The sequence below is a fragment of the Colletotrichum karsti genome, assembly GCF_011947395.1.
Source record: "Colletotrichum karsti strain CkLH20 chromosome Unknown Scaffold17, whole genome shotgun sequence".
NCBI classification, from domain to species: Eukaryota; Fungi; Ascomycota; class Sordariomycetes; order Glomerellales; family Glomerellaceae; genus Colletotrichum; species Colletotrichum karsti.
Genome location: NW_024065917.1, coordinates 565015 through 584223, shown reverse-complemented (window position 1 = coordinate 584223; position 19209 = coordinate 565015). Strand labels below are relative to the sequence as shown.

The following is a 19209-nucleotide window of genomic DNA, read 5'->3' as shown; positions in this document are numbered from 1 at the left end:
ATACGAAGCACATTGTATTCACGATTTGCTTCGTTAGCGTCAAAGTTATGTAACAGAACTGCGATGACATCATGTGATGGCGCCTGCTCACTTTGTGCAGATGCTTACAAATTGGCCGTCCATAGTACTGTTGATCTCAAGATGTCTGTTATTCCCGGACACGGTCGGATAATCCGTGGACTTGAGGGACGATATTCATGTGACAAAGCGCGTACGTTAGTCTTCCGTTGACAAATCACATTCCAGTTTTCGAGACAGTACTTATTGGCATCATACCCTTGGTTTTGTCGTGATATCAACAGTCAACTGCGCAGTCTGTGCCGAAGAATACCTATCATCAGATCACAACGAAAACTTATCAAAATGTCTCACAACATACTCATCACCGGAGCTTCTGGCTATCTCGGCGGTACACTCCTTGCCCGCTGGGCTGAGGCTGACCTTAAGGGCTACGACAAACTGTATGCTCTCGTTCGAACCGATGAACAGGCTGCGGCGGTGAAGAAGTACGGCGCCGAGCCTTTGACGTTCTCGCTCAAAGATGAGACGGCTGTGTCAGACGCAGTTCTGAAGCATCAGATCACGATTGTGTATTATTTGATTGATGCTGTCGCGTCCGTCAGTCAACAGTACTTCATCAAAGCTCTTGGAGATCTGAAGCGCCAAACCGGACTGGACGTTCATTTTCTTCATGTAAGATTTCCTGCATTTCCGACATAGCTGCCTGCAAATCAATTATCTCACATAACGATATTTAGACATCCGGTGCAAAGATGTTCTCAAGTCATGCTGGTGCCCCTACGGATCGACCCTTGCTCGACACCCATCCAGAACTCTATGACATTCAGAAAGCTCAGAAGGCAGCTATTTCTGTCATTCAGCCAGTAAGCCTGTTCTAATCCACGCTACTGAAGACCTGTTTAACTTGTCATAGGGCATTGAAACAAACAAAACTATAACAGATGAGGCTGAAGCCAACGGCGTGAAGTCATACATCTTTGCTCCTTGCATCGTTTGTTAGTCCCCCTAGCTTGTGTCCTATTCCTGATAAATCATCTAATTACCACCGCAGATGGTAAGAATGAGGGTTTTGGAAACCCAATCTCAATCCAAACCAGGGAAATCGTGAAGGCCGCAAAAGCAGCAGGTCGAGTCTACTCGGTTACTCGTGGACGACCGGTAGGACCTCAACAGCACGCCTCTTCTGGCGTACACAACTAGTGCAGCTGTCAAGACTAACAACCATTCTAGACCTGGCCTGTGTGCCATGTTGTTGACAACGCGACACTTTATCTACAAATTCTCCGCTCGATTCTGAACAATGAAAACCCCGGCAGCGGCCGCAAAGGGTACTACCTGGCCTCTCCCGGAAGCGTGGTCTGGGATGACATCTACGCTTCCATGGCTAAAGCGCTCTACAAAAGAGGAGTCATTGAGACCGATGAGGTCGTTCAAGCTGATGAAAACGCACTCGGCGCTATGGCTCAAGGCATGGGTGTTGATTTGCCCCTAGTTGAACTGGGGTTGGCTGGAAAGTAAGACTCAAATGTCCTTCCATCTTGAGTAAGACTTCCTTAATGGCTGCTGACATTGCTGTTCTCAAATCAGGTGTACCTTCACAGCCAAGCACGGCAGCGCGATCGGGTGGAAACCTCAGTACACACCAGAGCACATTATCGAGTCTGCAGACGCCGAGGTGGAGCTCATCCTCCAGAACTTGAGTTAAATATTGAGAAATCATGCTCTTGAAGATAAATTAGACACTGGGATCCGTGTCGCCAAGTATCTATTCAAGCAGTGAAGAGCAGAGTGCCCACGTGGCAGTCGGAAATAACAACGGCGTTTCTATGCACGGAAACGATCATCATTGCATCAATAATCATTCATCATGAAATCTGATTGGTAGGCTTGGTGTTTCAACTCCAAAGTACCTGCAATGTGTAAGCAGTGGATATGAAGGGGAATGATCAAGTGCCCGTGGCGTGGATGAAGCCGTGGGCCGTCTCCGCCCGGGATTTGTCACTGCTGCCTACCACAGGATGCACTTGTGTATCTCGAATGTCATCCTGTCTCCCCACCTCAACCTCCCCGCACTTAAAAGCCAGTTGTCATCAAACATCTAGCTTCTGACTAGCTTCTGACTCTCTACTTCAATTTCTCAGTACATCATAAGCATTGGCAATAACAAAGCAACATGCCGGAACAACTCATTCTCTTCGACATCCCTGACAAGAATGGCGTTACTTGGTCACTAAACCCATGGAAAGGTGAGTCGCGCATTTGACGTAGATAAGGGCAACATTGACATTCTGGCTCAGCCCGTTTGGCTCTGAACTACAAGGGCATTGACTACAAGACGGAATGGCTCGAGTATCCCGACATCGAGCCCAGACTGAAGCCGACCGGCCTCGAAGGCGACCCTGAGCAGATCAAGCCGTACACCTGCCCTGCGGTGCAGTTCCCCGACGGGACGTATGTCATGAACAGCAAGAAAATCATCAAGCGTCTCGAAGAAGAATACCCCGAGAAGCCTTTGAACGCTGATTCGGAGCTGACCCAGGCGGTGCTGGACGTCGCGTCGCCGCTCTTTGATGCTTTGGCCCCAATGCTTCTGCATGCCGTCCAGAGCAAGCTTCTCAGTGAGCGCAGTGCGAAGTACTTCTGGGACACACGCAAGGAATTCCTCAACATGACGCTTCCCGAGTTCGAAGAGAAGTACGGTGGCGAGAAGGCCTGGGAAAGGGCCAAGAAGCCGCTGGATGAATCTGCTGCGCTGTTGAACAAGACTGAGGGACCTTTTTTCCACGGCCAAGACGGTTAGTTTAATGAACACCTTGCCAAATGTCCAATCTAACAGCAATTAGTATCTTATGCCGACTTTATCTTTGTTGGTTTCTTAGACTTCGCCAAGAAGTGTGACGAGGACATCTACGCACGCATCATCCAGGCCTCAAACTCTTTCGACGTGCTTTACAAGGCCTGCGGTCCGTGGTTGAAGCGACGGGATTCTTGAGATAACAACTGCTTTGTTTGAATCTCGAGGTTGAACAAAAATTATGGTCCTTTTTTCATAGTCTAGTCTATCACAGGCAGAAACAAAAGAAAGGTTTATAAGTACAGAGCAGCAAATGAAGAACCAACCCACGATCGCTTCTATTACCCATGAATTCCCTTCAGCGCCTTTCCAGCATGATGTTTCGCTCGTCCCCGAAGCCATCGTTCTTAAAACGAGCAATGTCTCGTACCAATCGGCCCGGGTGAATCCAGAGATACAGACCCATGATAGCCACCATCAGAGTCGCATCGAAAAGATACACAAAGACTTCGTGTGCGATGATGTATCCTCCTCCTCCCTCAAGATACTCAATACCCCTGACCAAACTCCTCACGAACATGATGAATGCCACAAGGTAGGTCATGAGGTAATACTTGTTCCAATGGATCCCGGCGTGGGTCGCGTTGAGATTTGGTGCTTCGCGCTTGGCCCATCGATGAGAATGCCAGCAGGACAGGGCAAAAAGACAGATGACCCCCAGCTGGGCAAGAAGGCCACCCATGATGATCTTCTTACTCAAGTCTATGGCGCTGGGGTCTCCTGATGCTGGCATCACTGCTCCGAAGACCTGGCTCACAAAACAGCCAATGTCGACCATGACGTAGAAAAACGCCGTCAGTCTCGGACTGACCACCGCGTGTCTCCGGAGATCGAGTGCAATGATGATTCGGCCGAGACTCATGTAGATCGAAGCGGCGAAAAGGGGTGGTGATCCGAGAATGAGTAGGTTTTGCATGATAAAGGGGCCTACGGCAGTAGGATCTTGCGAGGCCTTCGCGCGGCCATAGTAACCGAAAGCTTCTCCTGTGTTTGGTTAGCTCGTTGATCTTTCGCAAAACGTCGAAACTGAGGTTCAAATTCTTACCGACGCCTCCAAGAATAAATGGAATGAAATGCCACGCTCGAAGCCAGAACAAGTAACCAATATGAGCGAGTACCCCAGCGGCGAAGAGAACTAGGAACGCCCATCCTGCGGGCCCGTTTGGTCGGTACTCGTAGAAAACGATTTGTGTTCCGTTAACAACTGGTCCAAAAGGGCCGTCGCCATCGTTGACCATGATGTGCGTCGTCTTGCCTTCCTGACAGGCAGTCGGGTAGTAAGTCGGTTCTCAGAGCGAAGTTGGTTGAATAAAAACGAGCGACTGTTAACAGACTGGAGGAACTGTCTCGTCGAAGAAATACACCTGTAAAATCAAAGAGAAAAAGATCTATGGGAATTCGATTGAATACAAAAAGCTTGAGAAGCTTGTTTACAATCTAAGTCTTATAAGTGAGGTTCCTCGACTCAGGGGTGCTCCACTAGATCGTGGCGGTGGTACGGCTTTTTCGTATCTAATACGAATATTCGCATTGGAAGACCGAGACAAGGCGGTCCCTCGTTTGATGCTCATTGATACTAAATTTGTTAACGGAAATCCCGTTGAACTTGGCCAATTTCCATTGAATTCCAATCCTCGAGAACAAATGTTATTGTTGAGATACCAGGCCACGAAAAGTAGATGGACAGCCACTGACTCCTGAGTCCTAAGTTTGACAGCTGTGCCTCGCTAGAGCCGTGGACGTTAAAGGCGCTACATATTCTGACTGAATCCAACAGACTGGGATGGGGCAATCGATCAGCTCTTTTTACCTCGGAACTCTAGTGTTCTTGGCTAGTGTGAATTGAAAGCTGGGCCGAGTAAGAGTTGAACAAGTTCCCTACGATCCAGAGTGTGGTTTGTGCTGATGATGAAATCACGCTGTCAGCGAATCATGTGATTCCGACGGGATTGAACTACCTCGAAACCTTTGAATAGCCCACAAAGCTCATCAGAATGAATGGTTGATTAGCCCTGAATCAACAGAAAACGAGTCCGATATTGCTGCAGTGCGTGGAACAGCGACATGGAGACAGCGTCTCGTGTCAACGCGCTCACATTGCCCGAGTCTTGTTGATCCGGGCATGGTTTCATTGGTCGATGCAATGGCTTCTCTGGAATCAGTTAGTTTCGTTCGGTGGTTGCATCAGTATGAAGCGGGAAATGGAGACTTTCAGAGAAATCAAGGCATTTCTTTCCGAATGGCACAAGTACTTCAGTTGAGCCAGCCTGGCGGGTTCGAGGTCGCAATGCCAACGGTCAAGCTCAAGTCACAGGACGCAACATGCAATGCCGTCGTCGCTCCATTCCAGGTCTAGTAGACCGGACGCCGCGCAAATTGTCTGCGAGAAGCGTGCTTCGGGTGAACTTGAACGGGACAATCGCCCACGACTTGGGGTCAGCAGCCTGCAGGGGGAACGGTAAGCCGGTCCAATCTGAGAGGCGCCGAGCAGTCTTCCCGAGACCGAATATGCAAAGGATAAGCGCTGAAATCCTCAATCCCCGCATTGGCGACCAGCGGATATGTTGCAGGCTTGCAGGACTTTAGGCTAAATGCTATTGCCGGCGTTGATCGTGCTTAAGACATGGGGTCTCGTACGCGGGGTATCTACCCGGGGATGTTGTTTGCCCAGCCGGCCGAGTAACCTCACACACAATCGGCCCTTTGCGCAGAGAGTAGTCGATCTATTCAACAAGCAGTTTCGACTCGCAGGCGCCAAGGGTGCTGGTACCCGTCGCTGTCCGCGTTGGGCCCAATTCTACCGGTAACGTACAGAAACGTACCATTGAGGCATGAGATCTTCAGATGATTTCGCCAACCCATGCAAACTGTGCCTTAATCCTACATATCCTACATATGCGTCTCGTGCAATTAAAATGCTGCCGTCCCCGTCTAAACTTCTGCTTGGACCAGCGATCCATTTATTTTCTTCTAGACTAAGAAGCCGAATTAGACGGGCCAAGAAAAGCCTCTACCGCAGGTTCAAGCTCTGCTATTTACAGCAAAAATGGGAGGCCACTCATCCGGCAATGCTGCCTACGATGCCGCGTTACAGAGACGTCAAGCGCTCATGGGCGCTAGTGGTGCAAGGGCGCTGGTGAAGAACTGGAAGGTGGCTCGGATCGCCGCCTTCGCTTGTATTGGAGGTGTTCTCTATGGATACAACCAGGGAATGTTCTCTGGTATTTTGGCGATGCCTTCATTCGAGAAGCGTAAGTTCGTTCTTGATACAGGGTTGACTTTCGAAATCCACGGCCGTGATCTCGGGTCGGAACTGACGCTGGAATAAGATATGGACGGATACACAAAGAACCCTACGCAAAAAGGTTGGCTGACGGCCATTCTCGAACTCGGAGCTTGGGTGGGCGCAATCTTGTCTGGCTTCATCGCTGAGGTCTGCTCCCGAAAATACGGCGTACTTATCGCGACTGCCGTCTTCATTCTGGGTGTCATCGTTCAAATCACCTCTATCTCGGGAGGTCACGAGTCGATTCTAGGAGGACGATTCATCACGTACGTTAGGAGTTCTTCCTTACTTACACACTGAGATATCAATGCTGACTTTGCAAAGGGGTATGGGAGTCGGAAGCTTGTCTATGATCGTGCCCCTTTACAACTCAGAATGCGCGCCTCCGGAGGTCAGAGGTGCTCTCGTAGCTCTTCAGCAACTCGCCATTACCTTCGGCATCATGATCTCTTTCTGGATTGAGTATAGTATCCCGTCGTGCGCCGTGAGTTCTTATTCTGACTAAGAGGCAGTTACGGATGCAACTACATCGGTGGAACAACAGAAGACACGCAATCTGACGCAGCATGGTTGGTTCCCATCTGCCTACAGCTCGGACCAGCCGCCGTACTTTTAGTCGGAATGATCTGGATGCCATTTTCTCCACGTTGGCTGATCCATCACGGCCGAGAAGAGGAGGCGCGTCGAAACCTCGCCAACCTTCGTGATCTGCCCGAAACCCACGAACTTATCGAGCTCGAATTCCTGGAAATCAAAGCACAGTCTCTTTTTGAGAAGCGCAGCATCGCGGAGCATTTCCCTCATCTCCAGGAACTGACAGCCTGGAATACCTTTAAGCTCCAATTCGTAGCAATGAAGTCGTTGTTCACAACCAAGGCTATGTTTAAGCGAGTCATCGTCGCAACAGTCACGATGTTCTTCCAACAGTGGACAGGTATCAACGCTGTCAGTCAATATTTTCTCCAGAACAGAAAGTTGATTGACTTAAAGCTAATATGATAACAGGTCCTCTACTATGCGCCCCAAATCTTTAGCCAGCTTGGTCTCAGCGCGACCACAACAAGTCTTCTGGCCACTGGAGTTGTCGGTGTCGTCATGTTCATCGGTGAGACCACCCCTTGCATACTGAGCAATCAAAGATCAAATGCTAATCAATTATCCCACAATAGCTACCATTCCGGCCGTTCTGTGGATCGACAGAGTAGGCCGCAAGCCGGTTCTGAGTATCGGAGCTATTGGAATGGGAACATGCCACATCATCATCGCCGTCATTCTTGCCAAGAACATCGATCGCTTTGACCAACAGCCTGCTGCTGGTTGGGCCGCCGTTGTGATGGTTTGGCTTTTCGTTGTGCACTTTGGATGTAAGTTCTCAAGCCTTTAGTTAATGCCGGCCCGGCTGCTTCTCTTAGGGCCCGCCATGTGCAGCACAGGTCATTGGAATATGATACTAACAACTGGGTCAGATTCTTGGGGCCCTTGTGCCTGGATCATTATCGCCGAAGTCTGGCCTTTGAGTACTCGTCCATACGGAGTATCTCTGGGTGCTTCCAGCAACTGGATGTGAGTTAAATGCTATCGCACAAGCATTTGTGCATTTTTGCTAATCGCTACATGTCTTACAGGAACAACTTCATCGTCGGCCAAGTTACACCTGACATGCTCGTCGGCATTACTTACGGCACTTACATTCTATTCGGTCTACTGACCTATCTTGGGGCTGCCTTCATTTGGTTCTTCGTTCCGGAAACCAAGCGGTTGTCGCTTGAGGAGATGGTAAGTGGACTCTACGTTTCAACATGCGTTTACTCATCTTGCTCCAATTACATGCTAACACCTCCATCAGGACCTTGTCTTCGGCTCCGAGGGCACTGCCCAAGCTGACTTCGAGCGTATGGAGGAGATCAATACCGAAATTGGTCTTACTGCAGTTATAAACCGCACATCTCCCAATGCCGGATTTTCCCACTCGGCTGATTTGGAGAAGGAGAAACTGGACGCAGCTGCTGTCGAAAGTCGTTGAGTTCACAGTTCGGATTTCCAAGGATTCTGGGCAGGATAGCTTTGACGCTACAACCGCGGCGCAGAAGGCAGCCAACCTCATGAGCTCATCGCCCCTCAGCTATTACTTTGAAAAGAGCCTCAATCTGAAGTTCCTGTTGCTGTATCACGCGATGTGTATCCATGCTCACGCCTTACCCCGCTCCTTGACGTCCCTTTTGCGAACCACCTGTAAGACGCGCATGTCAGCCTCAAGTTCTGCCTACCTTAGTCCTGTGTCGTGTCATGCATGCTTTGGTTAGTACCATGGTGGCTGCATCTATGCCTGAGGTGATCGTAATCTCCAGTTGTGGTTGGATGGTCTGCTTACGACTAACGCATGGTATGTTGTTACAGTAACACAAACATTACTTGCTCACAAGAACCAAGCATGCATGAGACTGTTATCGTCTTTTCCAACAGGCAGCGCATCCCTCCTTGGCAGTGAAACGAGGCGACCAGTTCGATACGTCTTTGGTGCTTTCTTGGCCAGATAAGCATTCAAAAATTGCCGGGTCAGCCCACACAAATACCCAGTCTTGTCTCGTTCCCGAATGCCACTCTTGATTCTGTGTTGAACATACGGCCGACAAGTCTTCTGACCCTACACTAAGACTTTGGTCAAGATGTCGGCGGTCTTTGACATTAGCGACTCGACAAAGCTCGAAGACGACTTTTCGGTCATCGAGCGTTTGGCCGATGCAATTCGCATTGAGGATGACATCAAAGTCAGCCAGGAGGACCGCAACGCCATTGTCCAGGACCTTTACGAAGGCCCAAGACAGTGTCAATGCTGCATCAACTGGATGACGGAATGTCCTCACGGCGTTGATCTCACGGCTCTCGAGAAGGAGGAGGAGCCTGAGAAGGGCAACCCAATCATCGTCCGGCGTCGCGTCACACCCAGCAAAGCCGGAAGCCTGATCTCGATCCATTCGATTGAGATCTGTCACGCAGCGACTCGCAAGGCTCTCATCGACATCTTCCAATCGTACGACAGCATCGTCCACAACATCAAGTACCTCGCCTTCTTGGCCCCTTTTCACCAGTTCTTCTGGAACTGGGAGAAATTCGAGAACGGCATCACCGAAGAGAAGGACGAAGAAGTCAAGAAGATTCTCCTTACGCTCAAATGGCTGGTCAAACGTGAATTGGCCGAGGCGTTCGCTGTCAGCAAAGAGCTTACCAGCCATGGCGTCATAACGTTCAAATACCTTTGGACTATCTTCCCCCCTGGAGAACTCATCTACTCCGATGACGATGAAGATGAACGGTTCTTCGTTGTTGAACAAATCAACACAAAGCACGCGACCACCTACAGCCTCGTTCTCGGTTATGTGAACTGCGACGGCAAAAGCTTCGGCAAGTCGGCTACGTCCCAACCCCTCTGGCATTTCAGCGGTACCCGTCCCATCGATAGCTTGGTTGCCTTCCCCGCAAAGTATTTGAAGAACTTGGAGGGAATGAAGAGTAAACTCGTCGAGAGGGGCCGGAAATTCGCCAGTCTTGCCGGGCAGCATTACAAAAGCTACCGCCCACGCCACGATACCCACTCAACCGCCGAGCTCCGCGTCATGGTTGATTCGGGCCACAGTGAGGGCCGTAGGAAGAAGCCATCCGCCATCACAGCCTTCTTCTCGTCTTCCTTTCCCGGCGAAGAAGCTTTCATACAGAGAACAGGTCTGATTGTTCAAGCGCCGATCGACTCAACTCCCCCCGGAGGACACATTCCTCTTATGCCAGAGAGGGACGGACTCGATCCGCGTAACCGGAGCGGACCAGGCCCATTCAAGGACTGGTCGAACGATGATCCTGAACGACGACGCCAGCGTCCTCCCGGTCCTCTACCCCCGCCCCGCCCCATGCCAGGCCCGATGCCACAGCCCCCTGGTTGGGTGCCTTCTGGGGGGCCTCCACCACCACCACCACCATTGGTGCGACGACGTCCGGCTCAGATGAAATATCGTCAGCGCGCAAGCTCCACATACAGCTCGAGCAGTGAGTTTATCGGTTGTTTACTACGGCTTAGCACTGACGTTGGTTGCTGCAGGCGAAAGTGGCGACGAGTCTATCGAAGATGCGCGGAGCCGGCTTTCCGACCTCCTCCTGTCCTTGTGTGTCCCTTGGGTTATGGGTTTTGACCTCAAGGCAAAATGCTGGCGTAAGTTTATCTCTTGAAAGAAATATGTTTTCTCTGGCTGAAACCCCACGATATAGGATCCCTCGACGTCGACCGTATCAGTGATATTGAGTGGAACATGCAACCGTTCGAGAGCCTTGTGCTGCCCGAGGGCTATAAAGAGCTCATACTCGCATTTGTTGAAAGTCAGGTGAAAGACAAGGACACCTTTGACGATGTCATCAACGGTAAAGGTATTCATGCACAGCTTTCTCCATTCATGATCTGAGTCTGACTATACTAGGTGGTGGTCTCGTTGCCTTGCTGGCCGGCGAACCGGGCGTGGGCAAAACCCTTACTGCAGAGTCAGGTAAGCCGTCATCAATCACCTTGCTGATTGCCTGCAACACCAATGAGAGAGAAAACTCACATGTCAAACAGTGGCCGAAAAGATCAAGGCTCCCCTGTTCAAAATGGAGCTCGGCGAATACAACGAGGATGGCAGTAGCAGCGACAGTGACAGTGTTGTAGATGACGACGTGCCTCGTCGCAACGGGAACCGATACGATAGGAACAGTCGCAACTACAAACACAAGATCGGAGACTTCACCAAGGCGTTTGAGCTCGCCGCCCGGTGGGGTGCAGTCCTGCTCATTGACGAGTGCGACACCTATCTTGAACAACGTAGCGATGGGTCATCAAAGCGAAACAGACTGGTTTCCCGTACGTTGTGACATCCTTAGGATCGCAATGCCAGAAGCGAGATGATCAAGCTAACAATCCTCCAGGCTTCTTGAGAGAGCTGGAGTACTATCCTTCGCTCCTGTTCCTCACGACCAACCGTGAGCGATGCCTTGACCCGGCCGTGTACTCTCGCATCCATCTGACCATCAACTACCCGGCCCTCGACGAACCTTCCAGACAGAAGATCTGGGAGACCTTCTTGGAGAAGAACGGTTCCAGCATGTCAGATCTTGAACTCCTTTCCCTTGCCAAGATTGAGGTCGACGGGCGACGTATTCGCAACATCGTGAAGACGTCTAGCATCATGGCTAAGCGGGAAGCCCGTCCCATTAGGTTTGACGATGTCAAGAAAGTCATGAGAATCACCGAAGGCATGGAGATCCAAGTCCTTCCCAATTACTAGATTGGGTCGGAGCTTTGGGACTCGTATTTCAATCACGACGTTTCTCATGATCATGACTTGACGGCCTTTGGATGCGATAACTTGAGTAAACGGACTCGAAACCCCAAATTGGCGATTCAAATTGAAGAGAAATGTTTGTACGGTGTAAAGTACACCAGAAAGCTATATACAGATGAAGAAATGAGGACGTGGACGCTCTAGCAACAATATTCTTATGACAGCTTGTCAGATCTTGCCCATCATGAAAACTTTGATGATGCATACTCAAGCAAAGTGAGCATCAATAGTCTTCTTCATGTCCTGAGCAATCAACTTGTGGCCAGCGGTGGTAGGCTGAATGAAGTTCATCCAGAAGTACTGGTTCGCATTTCCCTTGACCATGCAGTCATCCCACTGTGCAGTCTCATCTCCGTCGCAAAACAGGTTCAGCGGCTTCGGGAACCCATACGCCTTCGGGTTGTTCAGGATCTGCACCATGAAGCTGAAGACATCGTAGTAGATGACCTTCTTCCCGAACTGTCCCAAGCTCTTCTGAATCGCGGCGTTGGCTTGCGTGATGACTTGTCCCCAGGTCTTCACGCAGTCGGCGTTGGTTCCGCAAAGATACTTCGGCGTCACAGGTGCCAGGTGCTTAGGGTAGATGTTTGCAACCATGACATACGGCGCACCCTTATCGAGCAGGCTCTTCACCGACGCCGTGATCTTGGTCGCGGCATCAGTCGCAAATTGTGCGTTTTTCGAGTCGCCCAGCCAGAAGGCGTCGGTATGCATGCTCAGGTCATTCTCGCCGAACCACAGGAACTGCATGGACGACTTGATGCCGTTTGAGCCGCTGCTGGTGTAGTTGGCAATCTGTCCCAGCATGTCGGTGGCGCCCGCGGGTGACTTGGTGTAGGCGTTGTCAAATGTTGCGCCAAAAGAGCCACCGCCACAGCAGCCACCGAAAGCATAGTCCGTCAAGGGTACGCCGAGGAGATCGGCGAGGTAGGAGACAGCGACGGGACCATTGGTCCAGGTTCCAAAGCCGTAGACGTTTGCCGGGTTGCCGGTTATGCCGTGAGCGAAACTACCGTTACCATTGTCGCTGAGCTCATCGCCGTAGCCGACGAGGTTGTTGAAGGGGTAGGTGGCGCGAGTATTGAGCGAAGGCTTCTCAATCGATCGCGCAGCGACGCAAGAGAGAAGAAAAAACGTTGAGGTTACTCTGAGAGCCATTCTTAAACGTCGTTGAAATGAATGAGGTGAAATGAGTGTGATGAAAGAGAAAGGCAGGAATGAGATGCGCGAAAGACTGATGCTGGCTTCCGACGTCGACCTGAGCATGGGCTTGGAACTCATTTCTATATCAACTCAAGTACGTCTGTAGTAATTTATCATCATAACAAGTTCATGCAGTGTCAATCCTCTGGGATTGCTCATATTTCCCTGCTCATCTCTTGTCCCATCGGCACGGCTTGGTGGCGGCGCCGGCGCTGGATGAAGGCGTCGCACCAACGCCACGGAACACGCTATACTCCTAGAAGGAGAGGTGAAACATTGACTGGCAACTGTGCTGGTGGTGCTGGTGTATCAAAATGAAATGAGTTGCAGCATTATCTCTTCCAAGCGCAGTATTATCTTCGATCCGAGGCATCGTCTTGCACTGGGACGCTCCGACCTCGCACCATTGTTGTTGTTGCTTGCAGAGGATATGTAGTGTCCCGGCACATCATGGTGATAAATCATAGTTGCGGTATCTCTTGCGGGTGGTTGAGAGCTCAAGGACGAGGAAACCAAAATTAAATAGCCAATTCAACGCCAATCCTAATGGATGATTGCGTTACCTTGGCCAAACTGCTGAGTGCGTCATGCATTGACCTCAAAGTAATGTCCAGTGCCAGACGGCAATACTCCCTCGGAATCAGGGCAAAAATGAGACGAAGATACACCTAAGATGAACACAGATCCACAAAGCTCAAAGCCAGATAGCTTCAGATGAGTGTGAATGTATTTGAGGCAGGACAGGCATGGAAAGCGATGAAAGGTCAATGAGTCAAACGTCCATGCGAGGTCGCAAAGGGCCTTGTGTGGATTTGCTGCGCCTTGCCAGCATCCCCACCACAGGAGCTTGCGAGCTTCACACCTCGCCAACTGGCCGGCTGGCGCAATGGTAGCGCGTCAGACTTCTACTCTGGAATCTGAAGGCTGCGGGTTCGAGACCCGCGTTGGTCAACATGTATCCAAATGTTGTTACCTCTGGAACTCCGGTGGTGGGTATCTTTTTTTGCATTTTTTGGTAAAGAGTTTTCATTTTGTGCGGGGTCCGGTGGGCCGAACGTCCGGTGCGGAGTAGCCGCGGCGGGGCCGCCCCTCCCTGATGTCCCGGTCTGCCATCGGGCCAACGCAGCCTGTGAGCCCAACTATGTTTTCCACTGCGGTTTGCGCTTGTTGAGAAAAGCCGTCATGCCTTCCTTGGCGTCTGCACTTCTCGCATGCAGAGCCATAACTCGTCCGGCCCAGTCGACCGCGTCCTCGTATCCGTCTCCTCCGCTCCCTCCGTCACCGTGACCCCTGATCCCGATCTGCGTCCAATACGCCCACTTCCCTAGTGCCATGGGCTGCCCTGCTGCGCTCGCCAATCGCTCCACAACCTCCGCGACACGACTCTCGAACGCCGCGGCCGCTGTATCTGTAGACTCGGCATGCTCAGGCTCCTGGACCACGTCCACGGCCCCGCCCATCTCATCAGCGGTGACCGGCTCCGCCGCCAGAAGCATCCGGTACGTCTGCCCAGACGATAAGCGGCGCGAAACGGCTGTTGCGGGACTTGTGCATGGCAAGCCGATGCTTGCGCCTGGTAACTGGAACTTGGTCGTGGACAACGCGATGGGGTAGTCTGTCGACAACGCCAGCTGAAGCCCTGCCGCGGTCGCGAGGCCGTGAATCGGGCAGACGACGGGCGCGGGACTGAGCCGGATGAGGGACATGACTTCGGCGCAGAGAGCGAACGTCCGCTTCACTTCGGCGAGCGAGAGAGAGGCGAGTTGTTTGAGATCATGACCCGAGGAAAAGACGGGGCCGGTACTGCGAAGGACGAGGACGTTGGGCAGCGCCGCCCGCTCCTTTGCCCATGCATCAGCATCGACCAGCCAGCTATGCTCTGACTCGTGATGCGAGCTTTGGGTTGTGCGATCGCTGGCGTTTTCCAGGTCGCGGAGGATACTTGGTTTGAAGGGCGGAAGTCTCAGAACGCGACCGGTATGTGGTGACGTCAGGTGGTCGAGGAGCTGCGAGCGTAGGTCCTCGAGAACCTCCAGGCTTAAGGCGTTTCGTCGGGAGGGATTATTGAGATACAGGTATGCCGCCTTCGCTGGCAGCTTTGGTAGACGCATCGCCATGATGAAATAGAGATTGACTTCCGTGAAGGGAACTGAGGAAGTTGGAGTTTGTGGTCTCAGAGGACCGATGTCTACCGGACGGCGAGTCCCAATTACCCCGCAATTGACATGCCATAGCACCAGCCACTACGTCTGCGTTCTCAATCGATCCTCCAACGAACTCAAGCCCGCTGTTTTACGGACACCGCAACAGATGAGATTCTTTGGTAAGAATCCGAAATGCCTTCTCAACGGGCGCGCAGGAAGTTGAGGGTTTTCCTTTTCACCCTATGGTTTCGTCTGACGGTGTCACGGTTTTTAGCCAGGGCCCAGAACCTAAATCGAGATTTCTGAATGAAGCAGATTAACGCTTTATTCGCTCTCAAGAGTCTCTAGCTTTCGGCAAGTGTTGCATGGCTAGAGGGCCATCCGTTTTTGACTGTGCCTTCGGAGTCTCCCTGCCGATCGAGTTCATCCATCTGATCAAAACAGCTGTTACGAGAACTTCAAGTCCGCCTGTCAGCACTCAAAATTTCCCAAGAAGTGTGCGACATCTTCAAAGGGTTCTTACTGTCCGTATTGCAACATGCAAGACAAAGCCAAACCACCTCGCCCCCGAGAGCTACCAGCATCGCCAGATTCCTGTCCTTCGCGTCAGCTGCCGGCGCAGAATCGATGAGCGGTCATGCTTACGACGCGCTGGCTGTCAGAGTAAATAAAGCACCCATCAAAGTTCGCGAAGCCAGCCTTTGCAATCTTTCGTTTGACGGGTTACGTGGGAAGAGTTTTCGGCGAGAACCCGCGGCCCATGGCCTTTGTAGTGAGGCGTGGAAGTAATGCAGTTCTGTTCGTGTCAGTTGCATCTTGTTACAAACATGGCCGGCATTGCGTGTCCCACAGCAGAGGATGACATACTTATGAGAGGTATCAAGAACAGAGAGGTGAGGTATATCTGTAAAGCAGTTGAGGTCAGCGTGAATTCCGACTATTAGGAGAATCTCATTCTGCGCACATTGACTATGACGTCGAAAAGGATTATGGGTATCAAAACGGTTCTCTTCGGCCCGATAATGCATGTATCGCTGATGGGCTTGTAGGATGATGAATGGCTGGCAACGCAAGTCAGTAAAATCCTTACGGTGTAATGATTACGGAAACTTTGTTTGAATACGATGTTTCATGCTCTTACAAACGAAAGTCAAATAAAATGATAGCAGTATATGTCCCTGGGAATCTATTATCAGAGAAAGGCTTCCAGTATTATAATCACACAATCCAAGGGTAAGTACCTAGCAAGATAATTGTGTTGGACATGTACAATTTTGATCTCCAGCGGGGTTTCATCAATCCACGAATGATGTGCTGCGACCATGTAAGTTAGCATTTCATTGCTTTCTCAGTTGACATTGAGTGAACTGACAACTTTTTCAATCGCAAACAAATAAACGAGCTGTGAACATCATGTTATTCGTGTAAGTGGGGCGGAAACGTATACTCTTACTGCCTTTACACGCGTCAGTAGATGAACGTTTTCATGAAATTATGATCAAGCCTACCTTGGTCACGACATAAGCGCACACACAAAGTGTTGCGGCCGCTGAACAGCCTTCGGGACTGATATTGATTCCTTCTACGAAGACGATCTGAAGGGCTGAAGATGCGATGATGAAGAGGAAAGAGGAAAAATAGATGAGAAGAATCACTAAGAACTCATTAGATCTGAGATATGTACTGACATATTTTTGCAACGGTGGTCTTACGCTTTCTTGCCCAAGGTAGTGGCCGCCAATGTTTGACTGTGATCCATTCGTGACCTAGATAGCCATGCAACGATAAACACGATGGCACGATATTTTCACGAAGCAGCGGAATATCTTACATAAAAGAGTCGTTATAGAAACAGCAAGAATGATAGTGACGACGAGACTGAAAATCTGTTCGAAGTATGCGGTGGCCTTCGATCTTTCGTTCGGATTGTTGTCTGGTAGAGCCGGTAAAGGTAGCGGCAAAATCATATTGATTCTCAGGTTCCACATCTGAGGCTTGATATGAGCCTCAAAAGAATCGTGTCTTATGGGTTCAGAAGTTGCGTTTTCGAATCGAAGAGTCAGAAATGATTCAGCATGATGAGTCGACTCTGTGGAACTGAGGAGATCCGCTCAACTGGATATTATAAGAATTGCCACCGGAAGAGATGCCGATCCACTTCATAAACGCGTTTTTCCCCATTCTGTCCATTGACCTACGGACATCTTGAAGCCCGTTTTGGTCCAGCCCTCGTGAAATAAGCTTCACGCTTTGTCCACGTCGCTTTGCGATGCTGGTAACGGCTCCACAGTACTGATAGTCTCAACAATCGCGGAGGAGTTACTATTCACGATGCTTCATATGACGAGTAGTTTGGATGAAACTCCATATCTGGGACGTTCGAACTTAATTCACCGGCAGGCAATCTCATCGGATCAGCCGGCGGCGGCTTTGACAAGCAACAGCTGGGATCATAAGCACACCTCGGCAGGCCGAATTAGGTGGCATTCTTCGTCAACACGAAGCCGAAAGTCAAGATATCGGGATGATTACTTGTTTCTCGAACATTTCTTTGCTTACTCAAAAAGGCGAGGCCATACTCTAAGCCAGCTGACAGTTTTCCACGTCTACTCGTTTTAATCCAGCGGTTTTTCATCGCTCGGCATCGTCTTCAACATCTGATGCATCACCAATGACTCTCCCCAGTCTTATAATCTGCCTTGTGCAGAAGCTGCTTCGTTTCATCGGTGACCTGCCACGCCACGATGTCAGGAGTGTATGCACATTGGCAGCCGGCTGCGATCAGATCCAGCGAGATATTAACCGACGCGATGAAATAAGCTACCTGCACCCATGTCAGTTGGCCTACCCAGACCTTCGGGTGTCCCCATCCAACAAACCCTATTTTCAAGACCCTCCTCCCATCGGCCCGCGAGACACACTACAAGGCTGATGTCGTCCGATGTTTCACGGTCCCTGGACCCCAACGTAGTGGTGGCTGGAGCGGTCTTTTCCCCGCATGTGTCCTCTCACTCTGATTACCTTAGATGGTCTCGTTCTCGCATTTACAGTTTACTGCCCATATAATAGATGGCATGTTTTAGGCCTTCCGAAGCCAACTCATGCATCGGAGTCTCCGTGATGCACCAGTGGCTTTCAGTGTGAATTGCTTCACTCTGGATCGAAACCGACATATCTATGATGGGCAGTGAACTCGCAAACAAAACACCGAAAGAGCTTGCTTGAGTGGAACAACATACCAGATCGTCAAGTTATACGGCGCCTTCATAGCTTGACTCATGGCCTCGTGTCTTCGACGAGACTCATGGCCAAAAAAAGATGACTAGTATTTTCGGGGTCTATTGATATGGTCGAAAGGTTGATAGTATGCTCAAGTGAGGCTATTCGCAAATCCAAACAACCGTTAATATGTAAGCGGGATTTCAGTTCCCTCTTGCCCAACTTCAACAAAATGAGCAATATCCTCGGTCTTCAGGTAGACATCTGATTTGCTAATATCTGGTGGATTAAATGGATTATCAAAAGAACTGATTATTGGAAAACATATGGAACTAGAAATCGTCATGGGCATCATGGTTGCAGCAATCTGTGCGACCATCACACCACATATTGAGTCAATAGAAAAACACCACACCTGCGCTAGTCAGCAATTCAGGGTCTACGTATAGAAAATAGTACATACGGGGAGTAATGCCGATGCTTGAACTGGCGATAGTCGACGACGGCCTTCTACGTTGAATAATATCACGGTCCAAAATACGTCTTCAAACACGTGGTCCTCTGCCGGATAAGTCCTCTTCCAATCGAACACGTAAGTTTCCCGTGTTTTGGATGGTTTCGCAAGCCCGTAGATACCGGCAGTGCTACGCGTGGCTGGTTGAGCTCAAACAAACATCGGATTTCTGCCCATCAACGGCTTCGTGGGGTAGGCAACCGGCCCTGGCCCCGTGTCGGCATCGGCCCCGTTAAAGCACCCAGCCCGGCGTCAGCATTTCCGCTCGTCTGGTCTCTCCGCGCGGCCTCGGCGTCATAAGCAGCGAGTCAGTCCCGTCCCGACCCCTGTAGTGCGGCTGGACGCTAACTAAAGTCGCTTCATCTGACGGAAGGCTCCTTGCGGTCATTTTCCCCATAGCCGATTTTCCCATAGCCGAGAACATGATGGAATTCCAGTCATCTGTGTCATGCTAGCGTTGGTTCAATCGATATCCTGGCCCATGAGGCTGCAAGAATGGTCCGAGTTGAGGACTTGGGAGTTGCTTTGGTGAGAGAGAGTCCCGTTCTTACGGCCGTGCTGGGATCTGTTCAGCTGTTAAGCTGCAAAGAAGTACGGCTCCGCCG

General features: G+C 50.6%; 6 protein-coding genes across 6 annotated transcripts; 3 read left to right on the top strand and 3 right to left on the bottom strand.

The window, feature by feature from the left end:
* Nucleotides 1–363: 363 nt before the first annotated feature.
* Nucleotides 364–1726, top strand: CkaCkLH20_05976 (nad dependent epimerase dehydratase family protein; the record flags this gene model as incomplete). The annotated part of the gene is made up of 6 exons (XM_038888693.1): nucleotides 364–693; nucleotides 759–884; nucleotides 935–1016; nucleotides 1073–1179; nucleotides 1252–1535; nucleotides 1609–1726. 6 exons carry the CDS (start codon nucleotides 364–366, stop codon nucleotides 1724–1726), a joined length of 1047 nt encoding a protein of 348 aa, XP_038746029.1.
* Nucleotides 1727–2194: 468 nt separating this feature from the next.
* CkaCkLH20_05975 (glutathione s-transferase) lies at nucleotides 2195–3013 on the top strand (the record flags this gene model as incomplete). Its single annotated transcript, XM_038888692.1, has 3 exons — nucleotides 2195–2267; nucleotides 2319–2816; nucleotides 2865–3013. The coding sequence occupies 3 exons, from the start codon at nucleotides 2195–2197 to the stop codon at nucleotides 3011–3013; spliced, it is 720 nt and encodes a 239-aa protein (XP_038746028.1).
* A 160-nt stretch (nucleotides 3014–3173) lies between these two features.
* Nucleotides 3174–4113, bottom strand: CkaCkLH20_05974 (rta1 domain-containing protein; the record flags this gene model as incomplete). Its single annotated transcript, XM_038888691.1, has 2 exons — nucleotides 3174–3859; nucleotides 3921–4113. The coding sequence occupies 2 exons, from the start codon at nucleotides 4111–4113 to the stop codon at nucleotides 3174–3176; spliced, it is 879 nt and encodes a 292-aa protein (XP_038746027.1).
* A 1808-nt stretch (nucleotides 4114–5921) lies between these two features.
* On the top strand, nucleotides 5922–11467 carry CkaCkLH20_05973 (uncharacterized protein; the record flags this gene model as incomplete). Its single annotated transcript, XM_038888690.1, has 15 exons — nucleotides 5922–6126; nucleotides 6205–6427; nucleotides 6486–6623; nucleotides 6674–7106; nucleotides 7167–7266; nucleotides 7331–7525; nucleotides 7628–7724; nucleotides 7787–7937; nucleotides 8008–8091; nucleotides 8816–10199; nucleotides 10252–10362; nucleotides 10419–10574; nucleotides 10625–10690; nucleotides 10762–11043; nucleotides 11109–11467. 15 exons carry the CDS (start codon nucleotides 5922–5924, stop codon nucleotides 11465–11467), a joined length of 3984 nt encoding a protein of 1327 aa, XP_038746026.1.
* A 264-nt stretch (nucleotides 11468–11731) lies between these two features.
* Nucleotides 11732–12682, bottom strand: CkaCkLH20_05972 (GDSL-like Lipase/Acylhydrolase; the record flags this gene model as incomplete). The annotated part of the gene is made up of 1 exon (XM_038888689.1): nucleotides 11732–12682. One exon carries the CDS (start codon nucleotides 12680–12682, stop codon nucleotides 11732–11734), a length of 951 nt encoding a protein of 316 aa, XP_038746025.1.
* Nucleotides 12683–13866: 1184 nt separating this feature from the next.
* On the bottom strand, nucleotides 13867–14844 carry CkaCkLH20_05971 (putative enoyl-CoA hydratase/isomerase; the record flags this gene model as incomplete). Its single annotated transcript, XM_038888688.1, has 1 exon — nucleotides 13867–14844. One exon carries the CDS (start codon nucleotides 14842–14844, stop codon nucleotides 13867–13869), a length of 978 nt encoding a protein of 325 aa, XP_038746024.1.
* Nucleotides 14845–19209: the final 4365 nt, after the last annotated feature.